Consider the following 19,091-nt stretch of genomic DNA (forward strand, 5'->3'; position numbering starts at 1 on the left):
CATTTTGAAATAGATAGGGTGATTAATCATAACATGTTGCTTTTGTATTTCAGAATTGCTTTTATAAAATCTTGAACTCTTTTCTTCCAACAATTGTTTTTGTGGGGTTTTTTTGTCCTGGTTTGGAATTTTTGTTGCAACCACAAGATTAACCTAACCTTGGAAAGAAATTAAGGTAGAACTAAGTGGTATAGAAGGAAACTGAAATTTTGGGAATAGATTAAGGTTTACATTTCTGTTTAATTGGTGTAAAGGGCTTCAGCATTTGAAAAATAAATACTTATATTTGGGGAATGCAACTTTTTAAATAATAAGCCACATTGTTTCCCAATTTTCGAAAGGAGACTTTAACCCTAATTTGGACAATTGTTTAGCTAGATCCGAGAAGACAGGATTTTTTATTTTTAAATCTGGAAAGCAGTTCTCTTTTATAATTATATGAGAGGCTTTCTCCTCATTTCCTAGAAATCAGGAGGAGCTATCCCCGAGTCCACCTCTGCTGAATCCACCAACTCCTCAATCCACAGACAGTCAGCCTACAACAGGCGAGCCAGCAACACCCAAGAGGCGAAAAGCTGAGCCTGAAATACTACAGTCTCTGAGGCGTTCTACACGTCATACATCGAACTGTGACAGGTTGTCAGAAAGTAGTGCATCTCCACAACCTAAACGACGGCATCTCGATACGCCTGCTTCAATGCCAAAACTGTTTTTGCATCTGGAAAAGAGTAGGTTGCAGTTTTATGATATTACTGTAGATCACAACACCTTTGTGGGCTGCAGAACAAATACGTTTGTCTTGAGTAGTTCCTTATTGTTATATTAACCTTTTGCCTCTAATTTTTTATGCACAAATGGGAAATCTGTAGCGACTGTGGGAGAGTTTTAAGCAAGTAATGGAAAGTGGGCAGAGGATGGCTTCTGTGAGAATCATGGTAAAGACTTGGAAGTAGGTAGGACCAGTAGTGGAGAGGTGAGATTGTAGTAAAGGGAGAGCCAGCTAAGTGAGAGGACCCTGAGTGGTGACTGGCCTACTGTCAGACAGAAGCTGCAGCTGTGACACATGGCAGAGAAGAGGAGATGGAGCTGCATGCTGGGGTTGTGAAGAGGTAACTTTTTAGGGAGTTAAGGGAGAAGAGCTGGTCAGGATGTTCCATTTAAGGGGCAAAGCACTTCTGAAGTACTGGAATGTTTTTGTTCGCCAGCTGTTTCCAGTGTGCTGAATTATACGTACTCTTTCCAGTATAACTGTTTTATGTACAGAATAGTTTCTGTTCTGAAGCTTCTTACATTTCCAACACATTATAAAGAATCCATTGCCCAGTATGAAGGATCCTACCTTACTCTTGTCCCTCCCAGCCTCCCCTTTAAAAATAAAAAAATAATATCCATGATGCTTTGGTGTCAGAAATAGGAACTGTAAATTGAGTTGGAAGAAAAACTTTTTATTCCCCTTTCTCTGTCCTGTTCACTAATTATTTTTGTCCTTTTTAGCTAAAACCTTCTATATTCTCTATGGCTTCTAAACTAATAGTAGGTACACTTCATTTTATGCCACTTTGTGGGCAACAAATGAAACTTTTTACTTATTCACACTTGCACTAGTAGAGGGCATCTCATAGCTCATTACACTTGATAGATGTATTACTGTTCTTGTAGGCTGTCCCAGGTGATTGCTCATCCCACTGATGTGGGCCGGGGGGGGGAGGTGTCCACTGGGACTCAGTATTCTTGGCAGATTTTGACTAGTCTGGGGATTTGGTGGGGCTGGGGGCGGGGAAAGTTGCAGACCAATGCTTTCCCAGTGTTCTGGGGTTTCTGCTGGCTGGCTGTAGGGTGAGGTGCTCTGAAGGTCTGTAATAGGCAGCCACAAATGGCTCTGTGCCCACCAGATGGGAGGCCACTAGGATTGTTCTATAAGACACTCTGGATGAATAGGTTTACAAGGATTTGTCTGAAGTGGTTGGATTAAAAACTGGTTGCCTGGCTTTTACATGATGTTCAGCAGCTTTGAAAATCAGGCCAAAGGTTTTCAATTGAGCTTTCTGATGGTTGAGTGGCATTCACAGGAACAGCTCTTTTTAGTTCAAGTCTGCACAAATTGTCTCATTCACATTGTCCACAAGCATGTGTGACTTTTCTGACCTTGTAATTCATTTAATTCAGACATTTAAGTGAGATTTGACCATCTGGAAAAATTACTCTAAAAATGGATTCCATGTTGTTGTCTGTCCCAAAGCAAAATCAGGGAACAAGGTCATAAAGTCATAGTTTTTCAGAATAAAAATAATGTCGTTTTAAAAAAAAAATAAAAGGAGCAGATCTGCAGAGTTCTTATATCTATTCAGTCATATAAGTAGGGCCGTACCATATTCACAGCCATGAAAAACACGTTACAGACCATGAAATCTGGTGTCGTCTCTCCCCCCCCCCCAATGAAAATTGGCCTTTTGTGTTCTTTTACCCTATATTATACCAATTTCATGGGGGAGACCAGAGTTTCTTAAACTGGGCGTCCTGACCCAAAAGGGAGTTGCAGGTGGGTCACAAGGTTATTTTTGTTGTGGGGGATCATGGTATTGCCACCCTTATTTCTGCACTGCCTTCAGAGCTGGGTGGCTGGAAAGTGGCGGCTATCGGCTGGGCGCTCTGCTCTGAGGGCAGTGCCCTGCCAGCAGCTGCGCAGAAGTAAGAGTGGCAAAGCCATACCATGCCTCCTTACTTCTGCACAGCTGTCTTCAGAGAGTGGCGGCTGCTGACTGAGGGCCCGACTCTGCAGGCAGCAGCGCAGAAGTAAGGGTGGCGATACCATACCATGCCGTCCTTACTTCTGCGCTGCTGCTGGCAGCAGACTGCCTTCAGAGCAGGGCTCCTGTCCAGCAGTCGCTGCTCTCTGGCCACCCAGCTCTGAAGGCAGCGCCGCCACCTGTAGCAGTGCAGAAGTACGGGTAGCAGAACCGCAACCCCCCACTACACACAATGACCTTACGACCCCCCCCAACTTCTTTTTGGGTCAGGACCCCTACGATTACACTGTAAAATTTCAGATTTATATAGGTGAAATCATGAAATTTACTATTTTTAAAAATCCTATGACTGTGAAATTGACCAAAATGGACCCTGAATTTGGTAGGGCCCTACATATAGGCATACTTTATTTTTATCCCTGGTGAATCAACACAGCTGCGGGAGTGAAATGGATACTTTTCTGGTTGTTATATAACCAGAATTATTAATAGTTCCAGTGGTAGGATGATCTGTGCAAAACTCGTTGTCTGCTAATTATTTCTCCTGTTAGACCACTGCCTCTCCAGTAAAGGCAACTAAAGACAGCTTTTTAGTCTTTTAGCAGTGATAATGTATGAACCAGAAAGAAAACAGCTGGACTTTAACATCTCCATTGAGTTTGCAGTGCTTTCTGTTAGAAAACATTTGTAAACCTGAACAAATTTGATCTGGAAATTTATTTGGACACAACGCTTTCACAACTCTGCAATATCAGTTTTACAAAGTAATTTGTTTTTCTAGCATTGACCCTCTTCTAAAGTATTGCAAGAGTGTTTCAGGGCTGAAGGCTGAAAAGCCAATGGGTGGGCTGGGGGATTGGACCAAGCCCTGGAACTCTTCTCGCTTAAACCCATCTGCCCCACTTGCCCTCCCCCTTGATAACTTTACACAAAAGCTGCCGACTTTACTGATTGGTGCAGGTCAGAACTGAAGGGGCAATGGTCTTTTGTTTTTGTTTTTTTGTGGGCAGACTTGATAAACTCGTGACAGGTGCTTTGGATATTCAGTTTATTCCTATGTTTAAAATTTTAAAGGTTTTAGCAGCAGGCTTTGACTCTGTTTAATAGCTGCATAAGAAACTGACCTTTCTAGCTGAATGAAATAAACGCCATATTTAATGGATCTTTGTGTAAAGTATTTTTCTGTTTACTTTTTGAAGAAACGCCGGTCCATAGTGGGTCGTCATCACCTATCACTCTGACTCCTAGCAAAGAAGGGAGTGCAGTATTTGCTGGCTTTGAAGGTAGAAGAAATAACGAATTCAGTGAGGTAACAGCTATGTTGAAGAATCATCTCCACAATTGGTGCCCCAAACTGATGTTAGATTTATGTGAAAAAACTTAGGACCCTGTAAAATGCAACATTTTTTTTTTAGCAGGGCAGTAGCATCTCTATAGTTCAGAGTAAAGTAGTAGTTTCATTACTTATTGGTTTATATACTTGGTTTCCAGTCCACCCATCACCCTGAAGACGACTTTTCCATTCTGTGGCCAAGTTGGCTTTTTGTCTGTCCAACATTTACTTTAAAAATGAAGTCACTTTGAAATGTGTGTGTATAAACACAATAAAACCTTTAAGCAAAATACTTCGTTTAAAATTACTACTTTGAGAAGTTAGTGTGACTGGGAAAAATTGAGCTACTGTACTTTTTTTTCCTAGGTGCTGATGAAAAAACAGCATTCTGCGTTTCCGCTGTTAACTCTATAGCACTAGTTACATAACAAAATGCTTATTCCTAGAACTGTGCTGGATTGGTTGGATAAGCTAATTTACAAGACAGTCAGGAGTGCATTTGTGTTTAGGAGGCATGGACTCTACAGTATTGTAGTGTGTACAGCAAAGCTTCGAATGGTGTTAAACAGCCTTTTTAACATCAAACAAGAAAGTTAAATAAAAGGAGGAATGTAAGAAAATATTTTAAAAAAATCTGATTGTCCTTTAATCCAGATTTCTGTGTGAATTAAGTCAGGCTATAGGCTATACTATTCTTGATCACACCTTGATATATTTTTCTAACCAGAATGTTGTATTTAGGTGTTGTCTTGGAAACTGATGCCAGAGAACTATCCCCAAAGCGATCAGCCACCTCCTCCCTCTTACATCTATGGATCTCAGCATTTGCTACGGATGTTTGGTAAAACATAACCCTTGTTTTATGAAACACAATTTGTATGCTGTACATCTAAATTGATGGTTTTACATTCCTGTTTTAATTTTTTTCCAATAGTGGCCTCAGGTAAATTTGGCTCATAATTTAAAACTATTAGGTCCCATGTGCACTTACAGAACAGCCATTTAAAAAAACTTGGTATATCTCACACTGGTATCACAGCATTGCAAAATGGAAATTTTTATGTTTAATGCAGTTGTCTAGTTGCAGTAAAATATTTTGAAAAATGTGCATTAGATTTTAAATACATTAAAAAAAAAATTGTTCTTTGTATGAGCATTTAAAATCTGCCTGTTGGGTGCTGAAGCCACAGAGTTCTGAGCTCACTTTGCTGGCTCTGTAGCAGTTACACTGAAGATTTTTTATATATATATATAATCTTCAGTGTATCTCCAGTGTATGTCAAGAAACAGAAGTAATAGTATTAACTTCCTAATGATATTTCTAATGTACAGTAAGTGTTTTGTGATGGTGATTATAAATACTTTTGAAAGAGAAGAGAAGCTGCTAGGGGAAAGATTTTTATATTCCTCTTCTATGAGTATTAAGTCAAATATTGGGTAAAAGCAGTTAAACTGTTTAAAATGTAGACTTAAGTATTTTTGTTTATTTCTCTGTTTATTTACAGTTAAACTTCCAGAGATACTGGGGAAGATGTGCTTTCCTGACAAAAATCTAAAAGCTTTGGTAAAGCATTTTGAACTGTTCTTGAGGTAATTTGACATCCTATATTACATGCAAAAATGATGAGGTAATATTGGCCTAAGCTTTCAAGGGTAACTAGTGATTTTGGATGCCTTGATTTTTGGGTGCCTGATGCAATATCCTAAAAGGCCTGATTTTTTTTTTTTTTTTTTATTTTTTTTTTCTTTCTTCCAAGAAGCTCTGAGTGCCATTGAAAACCAGACTCCTTTAAGGCATGCGATTGGGAATGCGAAAATCACTAGTCATTCTTGACAATTTAGGTCATTGACTCCATCTGGTGCAACTGCCAGAGCAAATTATCGTCCTTAAACTTTGTCATAACTTTTGTTAAGGTGCTTCCGTAATTGATAGACTCGAGGGGGAAGCAGAACTTTCATCTGTAGTCTGTGATGGGCATACAGTGGTTCAGAATTATAGCACATAAAACTTTTATTGTTGACCACCAGACATATAATATCGCATCTGTCTTGGCCTGGAAATAAATGAACATTAACTTACATCTGCACAGCTTGCACTGAGGTCATAACCTGAAGATAGTGAAGTTACACAGATACAACTGAGGGAAGAAATTTGGTCCCCAGAACCTTTGTTAAAGATGTTAACTTATTAAAAGGAAAGAACCAACTTGTATTTTAGGTCCCAACACAAGTTTGCCAAGGTTGAAGCTATAAAAATCTTGTAAACTGAATGTACTTGGTCAGGAAGGCATTGAAAGAACATGAATAAACCTCTTTTAATGTCACATTGTGTGTGTCTTCAAAGTAGTCACACGTTGAAAAGTGGTTATATGGAACTAATGTATCAGAAGGTGTGTAAGATTATCATGTCTATATAGTTTATGAACATATGAAATTACTTTTGCTGTGTTGATTGTTTATTGAAAATAAAACAAATCCTAAATGTTATAGTTTACCACAGAATAACTTTAAAGCGTATAACTACAGTTCTGGTGAGTCAGGTTTTTGATCACTTATTTTTATTTGATAAGACCTTCCAACAGTAATCAACATTTACGTACCATAATATGCTTGTAACAAGATCACCATTATTCAGCAGTTGGATATTGTTTTTGTTTGGATTGAATATTATTTGATGCTTAACAGACGCAAGGTGTTAGTTTATGTTAGTTTATCGCCTTGCTGTACCTCAGCGACCTGTGTCTGGATGACAACTCCTCATTTCCATAATATGTACATATCTGCATTTTGTTAGATAGTAGCCTTGAAAGATTATCACATACACTTATCAGGCAAGGCACAATATCTCTTCGCATATCCTTGCCATTGGGCAAAAAATTTAAAGGTATTTTACACACAAGTTATGGAGAGGGGAAAAAATTGCTTTTCACAAGTGGCTAACTAGAATTTTTGCCAGAACCCTTTAGTCCATATCTATCTTAGACTTCCATCAAATTATCATGCTGAAATTTCTACTCTTAATCACTTACGTGATACCTAATTATAGATGTTGCTGAATTATTTCAAGTTTTAACTTATAAAAATAAACTCTTCTTGTTGGTTCGTAGTGATGGTTGAGCAGAACTTCTTGCTTAGTGTTTCTTTGATCTCTCTCTCTCTCTCTCTTATTTATATATATATATAATTGCATAGTTTCTGTTGCTCTGTCCCACTCAGTCTTCCGTATATGGGCTCAGTCATCGAAGTGTCTAAGCACCTCCTGACTGTTTTTAAAGATAAAATTAATGTCCTTGACCTTAATGTCCTATACCCTTATTTGAAAAGTTTGGGTACTATATTGATATCAAACGTGTATTTGTGTCTTGTAGTGAGAGCTTCTTTCTGCCATCCCTAGACTACTGGTAGTCTGAAACCTTTGCTTAACAAATGTGGCATCCCTGAAAAGTGCTTTCATTTTTCATGGCTTACATACTGTCATTCTGCTTTTAAAGGCACTCCCAATTTTATATTGAGAGTGCAGTAGCCTATATTTTTAAAGCTATTCAATGGACTAAATACATTGCTCCTGAAAATCCTTTCATTTGGTTTTCAATCCATTTTAACTTGTTTTATTACATTTTAAGGCATTAAATGATTATGGCCTTCATATGTGATGGAGCTTTTATCACAATGTATCTTAGCCTATCTGTTGAGGTTAGAATCAGCAAGCTGCTGGCACATTCAAATTGTAACTCAAAATCTTAGAAAAAGGCCTCCAACTATCTTTCTTGATTATGAAACTCTTATTATTATAGGCAGTACACTGTGTTACAAGTTTTTAAAGAAAACTAATTGTTTCATGGTGCTTCCTAAATAATTTTTGTGACGTGCTTTCCAAACCAAGGAGACTGATGCTTTTTTAATTCTATCCCTCTCTTATACTGAATTACTATTTTTATCATCTGTAGACCGGGGTGGGCAAACTACGGATCCAGCACTTCTTGGAGTGGCACAGGCCCGGGGACAGGGCAGGCATGCAGGGAGCCTGCCCTGGCCCCGGTGCGCGCCGCTGCCACCCTGGAGCCCGAACCCCTCCTGCCCCCCCACCCCCCCCCCCGTTGTACCCTCTTGGAAGTATTGGTTTTTAATTTGTGCTCCCCTCTAAAGGAGAGTTTCTTAAATGTAGCTCTTGCTATAGGAAGGTCTTACTCCTATTTTATGTGAATTTCTGACCATTTCTGTAAAATAGATTCTGAATTTGTGCTGTAACTGTCCCAGCAGGAAGGATCGTTATCTTTATTAGCTAGACACTAAACTGCTTTTCTTAGCATGTATGCTAGCATCTATTCAGCAAGGATATTTATACTCCAAAGTAGTTCAATGGATTTTTCTCCCTAGAGCAGTGGTCACCAACCAGTCGATCGTGATCGATCAGTCGATCCTAGAGGATCCTCTAGGATCTCCCAGTCGATTGCAATCTCCGGTGGTGCAGTGGGGCTGCTGCTAAGGGGTCTCCCTCCATGTTCTGCTCCTGCCTGCAGCTTCCATTGGCCAGGTACGGGGAACTGTGGCCAGTGGGAGCTGCGGGGGCAGTGCTTGCAGAGAGGAGAAGCGTGCGGAGCCACGTGCCCCCTCCCCCAGGGGTCCCGGGGCATGTTGGCCCCTTGTGGGAGTGGCGTGGGGCCAGGGTAGGCAGGGAGCCTGCTTTAGCAGCAGCCACACTGCGCTGCCGACCAGGAGCCACCGGAGGTAAGTGCTGCCCAGTGGGAGGCTGCACCCCAACCCTCATCCGCCTCCCAGAGCCATTATCCCATATCCCCTCCTGCACCCTGAACCCCCTCCTGGTCTCCAAGCCTCAGCCCTGACTCCCCTCACAGAGCCAGCACCCTGTACCCCCTCCTGCACCCCAACACTGCTCCAGCCAGGAGCCCCCTCCTGCACCCAAGCTCTCTCCCAGAGCTTGCACCCTTCACCCTCTCCTGCATCCCAACTCCCTGCCCCAGGCTCAGCCCAGAGCTCCTTCCCACACTGCGAACCCCTCAGCCCCAGCCCAGAGCCAGCACCCCATCCCAACCCCTTACCCCAGCCCAGTGAAAGTGAGTGAGGGTGGGAGAGAGTGAGCGGCAGAGGGGGGGGGATGGAGTAAGCGGGGTGGGGCTTTGGGGAAGGGGCAGGGCCTCGGGGAAGGGGCGGGGTAGATCCTGGATTGCTCTTAAAGTCAAAAAGTGATCTTGGGTGTAAAAAGTTTGGAGACCACTGCCCTAGAGAATATAATTTGCAAAAACTCAGAACTTCAGAACCTTAATTTTAAAGGTAAAAATAACTATTTTTAAAATTGTCAAATTAGTCCTTAACAAAGGAGAAATTGAGTGAAGAGAACTTAACTCTTTAGGTTGGCTTTCTCCGCAGTCCTCTAAATGACTTGTGACTGTACAGTAAGGAGTTTCTTTTCCCTCTCCCCTGCACTTTGAGTGAGATTTATTTCCCCTTTAATAAATAGGAGCTGAGTTTGTTAGAGACAAGTAGCCTACTCATCTGAGGACAGTTCAGTGAACATCTTGGTGAGAAGTTGCACAGTTCAGAATGGCAGGTTGAAGTTGTCTCCTTTTTTCTTTAAATTGTGGCTGATCGAAGGGAGGAGATCTACACTGTCTATATAGTATAACAGTGTTCCTAAACCCCTTTTTAACTAACCAGTATAGATCAGGTATAAGTAGTTTACTATTATACTGTTGTCATGAACCATGTTTAACTGATTTTTTTCTTAAATAAAATTTAAACATTTTGATCTCTAGTGTAGACAGGGATTTAATCTCTGAATTTTAGAGAGATGAATTTAGTGTTTAAATTTATAGTTTCACTTAAGTCTTTGGGCTATTGCAGTCTGTCCTGAATTGAGAAACTTTCTTTGATATACCACTTTTGTCTGGAAGCTTATTTTACACTACATTTACTCACAGCCTGGTGGATGTTATAAATGAGATACTGCTCTGTAATACTTCTCAGTCAAACGTCAGATTGCTTCTGGACGTGATTGATTTCAGTTTTCCAGAATAAATATATTGTAGTAAGAAATAAGAAATATAGAAAACATACACTGTTTTTTCATTAAATGATCAGTGTACCCATTCTGCTCAGCAGAGTAGTCTTACAGACTGTAGTGAGCATTTCTTCATGTACTGTTGAAAAATGAGTTTTAAGTACAGTACTTTTTTTGAAAATGTTCAAATTAAAACTGGCACTTGAGAGAACACTGACCCTGAGTCCTAAACAGTTCAAAACACTTGCTTTAAGAAGGTAAAACTGGGTTGCACTTGAGGCTAGTGCCTAACTTGCCATTTCTTGGTTGTGATAATAGAGTAATCTATCAGTAATCCCTTCCAGTCCTACACTTCGGTGATTCTAGGCAGCTTGGGTTAAAGTGATCATGAAATGGTAGAGCACAACAAAGATAATAGATTTCAAGAAAGCAGACTTCAGCAAACTCAGGGATTTGGTAGGTCAGATCCCATGGGAAGCAAGTCTAAGGGGAAAAACAGTTTGAGAGAGTTGGCAGTTTTTCAAAGAGACGAGCAAACTATCCCACTGCATAGGAAAGATAGGAAGTATGGTTAGAGACCCTCCTGGCTTAACAAGGAGATCTTCAATCATCTGAAACTCAAAAACGAGTCCTTCAAAAAGTGTAAACTAGGTCAAATTACGAAGAATGAATATGAAAAAAACAACGCAAGCATGTAGGGACAAAATTAGGCCAAAAATGAGATTATACTAGCTAGAGACATAAAGGCTAACAAGAAAGTGGTCCAGTAATTCAGTATGTGTCACTCTGGGGGGCATTGTGCTGCTGGAGCTGCAAGGAGCTGATGTGTTGTGGCCAATAGAAGTTTCCGGGAAGTTTGTCTGAGTAGAGATGGTGGTGTTTGACCTAGCTAGATTTCATCATAGGTACCAAGAGTTGTATTTGGCCTCTATAAATTCCTTATGAATATTTCTTGATAAGCGAGGTTTTTTTCCCCCCATTTCTACCCTAATCCCTTAAACTGGTTCTGCCTTCTATTCAAGAAAGCCATGTTTCACATTTTGGTTGTTAAGAGCTCCTCCGTGAATAGTTTGCCTATCAGCTTAAGTCCAGATCCTTCAAAAGACTTATATGCATGCTTAACTTTAAGCACATAATTAGTCCCACTGAACTCACATGCGTAACGTTAGGCTCATACTTAAGTTTTTGCAGACTGAAGTCTGAACCCAAAAGGCCTTATAAATTGAAGTCATTATATATAAATTGACGGCACTGGTGGCAACATTTAGGGGAGATCAAGGTGGAAGAGGCCTCATCTGGTGTACTGTGTCCAGTTTTGGGCCCCACACTACAAGAAGGATGTGGAAAAATTGGAAAGAGTCCAGTGGAGGGCAACAAAAATGATTAGGGAGCTGGAGCACATGAGTTATGAGGAGAGGCTGAGGGAACTGGGATTGTTTAGTCTGCAGAAGAGAAGAATGAGAGGGGATTTGATAGCTGCTTTCAACTACCTGAAAGGGGGTTCCAAAGAGGATGGATCTAGACTGTTCTCAGTGGTAGCAGATGACAGAACAAGGAGTAATGGTCTCAAGTTGCAGTGGGGGAGGTTTAGGTTGGATATTAGGAAAAACTTTTTCAATAGGAGGGTGGTGAAGCACTGGAATGGGTTACCTAGGGAGGTGGTGGAATCTCCTTCCTTAGAGGGTTTTAAGGTCAGGCTTGACAAGACCTCGCTGGGATGATTTAGTTGGAAATTAGTCCTGCTTTGAGCAGGGGGTTGGACTAGATGACCTCCTGAGGTCCCTTCCAACCCCGATATTCTATTCTAAAACATTCTACATATACATTAGAAGCAAGAGGAAGACCAAAGGCAGGGTAGGCCCATTACTCAATGAGGGGGGAAAGACAATAACAGAAAATTTGGAAATGGTGGAAGTGCTAAGTACCTTTTTGTTGTTAGTAGCAATTGGATATCTAACAGTGAATGCCAGTGTAAATTAAGTAGGATCTGAGGTTAAAATAGGCAAAAACAAGTTAAAAATTACTTAGACAAGTTAGATGTTTTGAAGTCACCCGGGCCTGATGAATTACATCCTAGAATACTCAAGGAGCTCATTGAGGAGATATCTGACCCATTAACGGTTATCTTAGAAAAATCATGGTGGATGGGGGAGATTCCAGAGGATTGGAAGAGGGCAAATATAGTGCCAATCTATAAAAAGGGGAATAAGGAAAACCCAGGGAATTACAGATCAGTCAGCTTAACTTCAGTACCTGGAAAGATAATGGAGCAAATAATTAAGCAATCAGTTTCCAGACACCTAGAAGATAAGGTGATAAGTAAGTCTGGATTTGTCAAGAACAAACTGTGTCAAACCAGCCTAATAGCTTTCTTTGACAGGGTAAGAAGCCTTGTGGATAGGGGGGAAGTGGTAGATGTGTTATATTTTGACTTTACTAAGTCTTCTGATACTGTCTCACGTGACCTCATGAACAAACTAGGGAAATGTAGCTTAGCTACAGCTACTATAAGGTGGATGCATGACTGGTTGGAAAATCATTCCCAGAGAGTAGTTATCAATGGTTATCAGTTAAGGTAGACGGGCGTATAGAGTGGGGTCCTGCAGAGATCTGTCCTAGGTCCGGTTCTGTTCAATATTTTCATAAAGGATTTAGATAATGGCATAGAGAGTACAGTTATAAAGTTTGAGAACGATACCAAGCTGGGAGGGGTTGCAAGTGCTGTGAAGGATAGGATTGTAATTCAAAATGATCTGACAAACTGGAGAAATGGTCTGGAGTAAATAGGATGAAATTCAATAAGGACAAATGCAAAGTATTCCACTTAGGAGCAGTCAGTTGTACACACACATAATGGGAAATGACTGCCTGGGATGGAGTACTGCAGAAAGGTATCTGGAGGTCATAGTGGATCACAAACTAAATATGAGTCAACATTGCCATTTTTTTTTTTTTTTTTTGCACAACAGTGTTACAAACATCATTCTGGGATGTATCTGCAGGAGTGTTGTAAGCAAGACGCAAGAAATAATTCTTCCACTGTATTCTGTGCTGATAAGGCCTCAGTTGGAGTATCATGTCCGGTTCTCGGCACCACATTTCAGGAAAAATGTAGACAAATTGGCGAAAATCCAGAGAGCAACAAAAATGATTAAAGGTCTAGAAAACATGACCTGTGAGGAAAGACTGAAAAAGATGGGTTTGTTTAGTCTTGAGAAGAGAAGACTGAGGGGGAGGGGCAAGTTTTCAAGTACATTAAAGGTTGTTACAAGGAGGAGGGTGAAAATTTGATCTCGTTAACCTCTGGAGACAGGACAAGAAACAATAGGCTTAAATTGCAGCAGTTGAGGCTGAGATTGTATATTAGGAAAAACTTTCTAACTGTCAGGGTAGTTAAGCATTGGAACAAATTGTCTAGGGAGGCTGTGGAATTTCCATCATTGGAGGTTTTTAAGAACAGGTTAGACAAACACCTGTAAGGAATGGTCTAGTTATTACTTAGTTCTGCCTTAAGTGCAGAGGACTGGACTAGATGACCTGTTGAGGTCCCATTGAGTCCTATACTTGTATGATTTTATCACTAGGTTCATAGAGGCATGTGCATATTTGGTGACACAGAAATTAGGTATGTAAGATTGGTCATGTCCTACACAGAACCAGGAGAAGAGGTGACTTGAGAGAGATGAGATTTAATATAAGACTTTATTTTTCCATAACCATCTGATGAATAGCATAACCTATGAAAGGCAGATATTATGGGATTATTTTGCTTAACATTGTTCTGACATATGAAGGCTGTTGCCACATAAGCACAATTAATGAGGGGATATTTTAATTTCTCTAGAAGATCCATGTGTCCAGGAATTCTCAATCTTGGGACTTCATAGTTCTGGAATGGCACTGGGTGTAACCCCCCCTAGCTCAAAGCTTTTCTGACCTAGTGAAGTTAAGATAGTGGATGCTGGTGCAAGAACTCCTTTTACTCACAATGTACAGTAGCACGCACCACCTATGACAGCTACCTCAAACCTTCCTGCCAGATACCATGGGTATAGTGTAAGAATTTGTTTTCTCCCAACTATGTAATTTCAGTCTATTTTTAATAAAATGTGCTATTGGGCTGTAAACTATTTGGAGTAGATGTCGCAGATTTCTGTCTGTCATGTGAGGCACCTAGCATACCTTGATATGCTGTTTAAATACTAAAAGATAGTATTAGTGTGAGCTGCCGCACCCATTTGCCATAATTCTGATCTAGAGCAGCCACCTCTCGATGAAAAGGTTAAGTTCACGTTCTTTCCTCCTATATCCTTGGTATCTGTCAGCCAAGGGTACCAGTTGTAATTAGTCTTCCGTGTTGTGGACCCGTCTCTACTGGAAATGGTCTTTCAGTCATATCTATTTGTTTCATGTAGGTCCTTGAACAGCTTCCAGAAGACTACAGCTATTCACCATTTCTCTTATTCACTACTTTTCTTCTATTTATTCATTAGGATTTAGAGAAAAGTATGTTAGTTCCTAAAATGACACTTCTAAAAAGTTCCAATAAATTTATCTTTGCGAGTCCAACATGTGGCTTTTCAGATTATAGGAAAGTTCTTTCCTAGTAGTCAATAGCTTTTTCTGTTAGAAGCTAATAATCTTATTAAAACTCAGTAAATCCTGTAGGCGGCTGTTTCGTTGCATCCCTTAAAGCTTTCTTTTAAAAATATTTTAAAGCAGCTTACCTCCTGTACTGCCGGTCTCAAACCTTTTGCATTATGTCAGTAAAGAATTTTATTTCTTTTCATACTTTGAATATTTTCCAAGTAGGGAGTCAGATCAATATTTGACAAAAGTATACAGGAGTTTAATCTTATGAGACCAATGAGAAAAGTCTTGTGTGATTATTTTCTGTTGAAAATCAAAGTTGTTGCAGAAGATGTGACTTTACGAAAAAATGTCCACTGGATTCTGCAGCCATACTATTTCTGGGAGTAATAAGTAATTTTGTTACTCATTGTAGTAGTCAGTTGTGTCCACTAGTCTGTGCTAATGTGCAATTAATGTTAAGCAGTTATGCTACTAGAAGCTTCGTGCGAGTGTGATAAGGTTACAGATTTCAGATATTTATTTGATAAATGTTTAATGGAATATTTTATATATTTTAAGAAAAGATGTTTGCTACTGAGCTGGGAAGATGAGGTGCGTTGAAATATTCTGAGATAGGAGCTGGTTAAAAGTGGTTATCTAACAAATGTGAACTCTGTCAGGAGCCTGGTTCTGTTGCTGTTTCTCATGTTGAGTAGTGCTTTATTCTTGTGAATAATCTCTCTAATTTCAGTGTAAACACTCTGATTCAGGAAAGTATACCTATTTAGGACAGTAATTAATCACCTGCTTAAGAGCTTTCCTGAATCAGGGCCTAAATGTGGCAGAATCAGAATTTAAATGAAGATTAGAATTCTAATTAAGCAGAAGTCACGGTATTGGTAGGAGGGGATAGACCATGTAGTAAAGTCTCTAAGGGCAGGTCTACACTACAGCCGGGATCGACACTCTGAGATCGATCCACTGGAGGTTGATTTAGAATGTCTAGTGAAGACACGCCAAATCGACAGCCGATCGTTTTCCAATCGACCCCTGTACTCTACCCCTGACGAGAAGAGTAAGATAAGTCAACGGAAGAGTTTCTCCCGTTGACCCCCCCGTGGTAACTTGACCTAAGGTACGTCGACTCCAACTTCAACACGTAGCTGGAGTTGCGTAGCGTAGGTCGACTTACCGCGGTAGTGTAGACATAGCCTAAGTTTACCCTCTGGAATATTTCAACCAAGCTGATACCCCTCACAGATGCTCCCATTTTATTAATGTAATTTAAAATTACTTCACCCTAGGATCCACCTGTTGGTGCTGGGATCAAAGAGAATGTCACTTACATTAGAAATTTGTTCACCTGTTTTGTTTGTGGACTGCAAACTTAATTGCTCTTTCATCAGTTTAGAATTAGAGTTAATGAGGGACTCTTTATTAGCTCAGTTCTGCTTAAGTACTTCATTCCAACTCTTTATTCAACCCACCTATCCCAGGGACAGAGACAAAGCTTAGTCAAGTCCAGTAGTATTTTATCATTCAGCATTCCTTGTTTTAAGAAAACTACTATATTTATGGTAGGCTTTTTGTGGTGTTTTCCTACAGTAAAACAGGTGCATAGTACATATGACAAACCGTTTCTGTGGGAGCAGGGAGAGTTTTTCATTGACTCTTCAAATAGATTTTTTTTTTTTTTAAGGAGTGCCATCATATGTCATGTGTTAAGTGTTGCATAAAGTCTTTGACTGGTTGTGCAGCCTGGTAAACTTAGCAGAGTGGCACCTAATTGTCTAGTGATCAACTAAGGTGGTGTGGTGGAGACATAGATTACTCAAATCTTGATTACTGCATTGAGTTCTGGTTCTATATTAGTTTTTATTCATCAATAAGTGTTCCCACTCTTTTTATTCATCTTGGCAACTGCCAAAATACTGTCCTATAAAACCCATTTATATTCACTATAAAGTATCTTCAGTTTCGTTGATTGTGAAGAGCAGCCTTTTATTGTTTAAGGACCAGATACATAAGGAACCGTCGTCATTTCTGTGAACAGAAAGCTGTAATAATACATCTGTAACTCTGCTGAACCACTTGATATAATTTCTTAACCTCAGTTGAGGGTAATTTTCATAGAAGTCTTTAATTCTGTCTATCTGCCCCCTAATCATAATTTATGGAGATATACCTATCTCATAGAACTGGAAGGAACCCTGAAAGGTCACCGAGTCCAGCCCCCTGCCTTCACTAGCAGGACCAAGTACTGATTTTTGTCCCAGATCCCTAAGTGGCACCCTCAAGGATTGAACTCACAACCCTGGGTTTAGCAGGCCAATGCTCATACCACTGAACTACCCCTCCCCCTTTCTGCTTTGTGCTAGCCCAGTGGTTCTTAAACTTTTGTACTGGTGACCCCTTTCACATAGCAATCCTCCACTTTTTTATATATTTAACACCATTATAAATGCTGGAGGCAAAACGGGATTTGGGGTGGAGGCAGACAGCTCACGACCTCCCATGTAATAACCTCGCTACCCCCTGAGGGGTCCCAACCCCCAGTTTGAGAACCCCATGCTAGCCTGTTAAGTACTGAGCAAAAACTCCTGATAGCTTTTGCAGGAACCAGTGTGAAACCAGTAGACTGTGCATATTATATTGCATATAGAAAACTAAGTTAAAAACATAGCTTGCACAGTAAAGTATTCATAAGTTAAGAAATGCCAGAATGAAGATTGCCCTTCAATTTGGCCCTTATACACATGCATTATGATAGTTTTGCCCAGCATCAGTCTGTAAAAGAGCCTCTGGAATCCTTGCTTTAAACACAAAGGAACATCCTCCCTCCACCCCCTGCAACCCTCTTGCTCAAATACATAATGCCAGAATTAAGGTAACTTGGCAGTTTTAGAGTTCTTCTAATGTAGTTTTCTGTATGTAGCTTCCTAAGCAACTCCATTCCCCCCTCTACCTGCCCAAAAGGCACAATTCTATCACATGGAAACATATTGTCTCCCCCTGCCCCCTGTCTTGGCCCATCAACAAGATTTAAAATTGGGACCTTTTATGCCCAATATAGAGCTGTGCCAGCCTACACTGTTGACTTTCTGTAATTAACACCCGTGAGAATGAATGAAATTTCATAGGATGGCAGAGCCCACTCTAAACAATTATGATGAATCAGAGAGATGTTCACTAGATAAAATGTCTGTCTTTTATTGCTTACATTATGTTATGTTATTTATTTTGTATAAATATTGAAGTAGTGGTCTTGCTTAAGCAAAACCAGAGAAATAACATGTTTGATACCCTGTTCTGAATAAAGTTTTAAGTAAAGGCAAGTGTTGTAGAGAACACCTTTCCATGGTTGCTGTAGTCTGTTTCTATTTAAAATGAAAGATAAGCTTCTGAGCTTTTAGTGATTAATGTATTTCTGTTTAAATTTTGATTTGCCTTATGTGTAGAATCTTCTTTTTCGGTATTCTTTGCTGCTTCAGATTTCTCAATATACAAAATCAAAATAAATTAGTTATTTAAGGGGAGCTTAGTGAGGAATAAGGTTGGAGAAATGTACAGGGTTTTTTTTTATACATTATACGCTGAACATCATTGGTACCACTTGCATCTAGATTGTATATACCCAAGTATTTATTATACTAAATTTACTGACTGGAGTTCTGGCTTCTAACCGATAACTCCTGTCCAACAGCCAAGCACAATGGGACCAGATTTCCATTGCTTCCCTACCCATGTACAAATGTGCAAAGTATGGCTAATAGTTGGAAATACTAAGTGATATAAAACTTGTTTATTTTCTACAGGGATTATTTTTGAGGAGGGTTTTTGTTTTGTTTTTTACTAAACTTCTCCATTCCCAAACCCTGGTTTCATGTGCATGTGTCCCAGAGAAGGGAAAGCTTGTCAGTTTTAGTAGCCCTCTCCCCAAGCATTGGTGGCTGCACCATTGCTTCTTGGGCTCAGCTCTTCAGGCTACACTGCTTGGGCTTCCCTCATGTTTCTGTATCAAAGCTGGGGTCTAGATGTGGCTTCCAACCCCCTTTTTTGCATGGCTTCATGGAAGAGTGAAGGGAATGTGCACTGTTAAGCCAGTTAACTTCCCCTTATGGGGAAAGCTGGAGAACAAGAGGCAGGTCGCAGCAGAACAAGGAGACAACAAAATGTCACCCTGCTGCAACAAAATGATGCATTTTGTGGCATCTTGGAAAAATGCCAAATTATGTGGCTGTGGTTCCTTTGTAGACACTGCAGTTCAAGTGTGTGTGGAATCAGGGCCTGCCCTAGACCAAATGGCACCCCAGGCAAGGAACATCTTCGGTGCCCGCCTTCCCCCCCATTAAACTTTTGAGTACCTTATTTGTTATTGCAGTTGTAGTCCATTTCGTGACTTTGATGCACTATTTGCATG

The 19,091-nt window shown here is 40.2% G+C and overlaps 1 protein-coding gene across 1 annotated transcript in view; it reads left to right on the forward strand.

Moving 5' to 3' along the window:
* The window catches only part of LOC113406224 (male-specific lethal 3 homolog), a 36,684-nt gene that overhangs the window by 13,019 nt on the left and 4,574 nt on the right, over positions 1–19,091 (forward strand). The window contains exons 9-12 of the mRNA XM_026649597.1: positions 466–728; positions 3,947–4,056; positions 4,822–4,921; positions 5,586–5,670. Of these exons, the coding sequence (XP_026505382.1) occupies positions 466–728; positions 3,947–4,056; positions 4,822–4,921; positions 5,586–5,670 (558 nt within the window). The remainder of the gene's footprint in view (positions 1–465; positions 729–3,946; positions 4,057–4,821; positions 4,922–5,585; positions 5,671–19,091) is intronic.

This window comes from Terrapene carolina, unplaced genomic scaffold, assembly GCF_002925995.2.
Source record: "Terrapene carolina triunguis isolate 2854851 unplaced genomic scaffold, T_m_triunguis-2.0 Scaffold23, whole genome shotgun sequence".
Taxonomy (NCBI): Eukaryota; Metazoa; Chordata; order Testudines; family Emydidae; genus Terrapene; species Terrapene triunguis.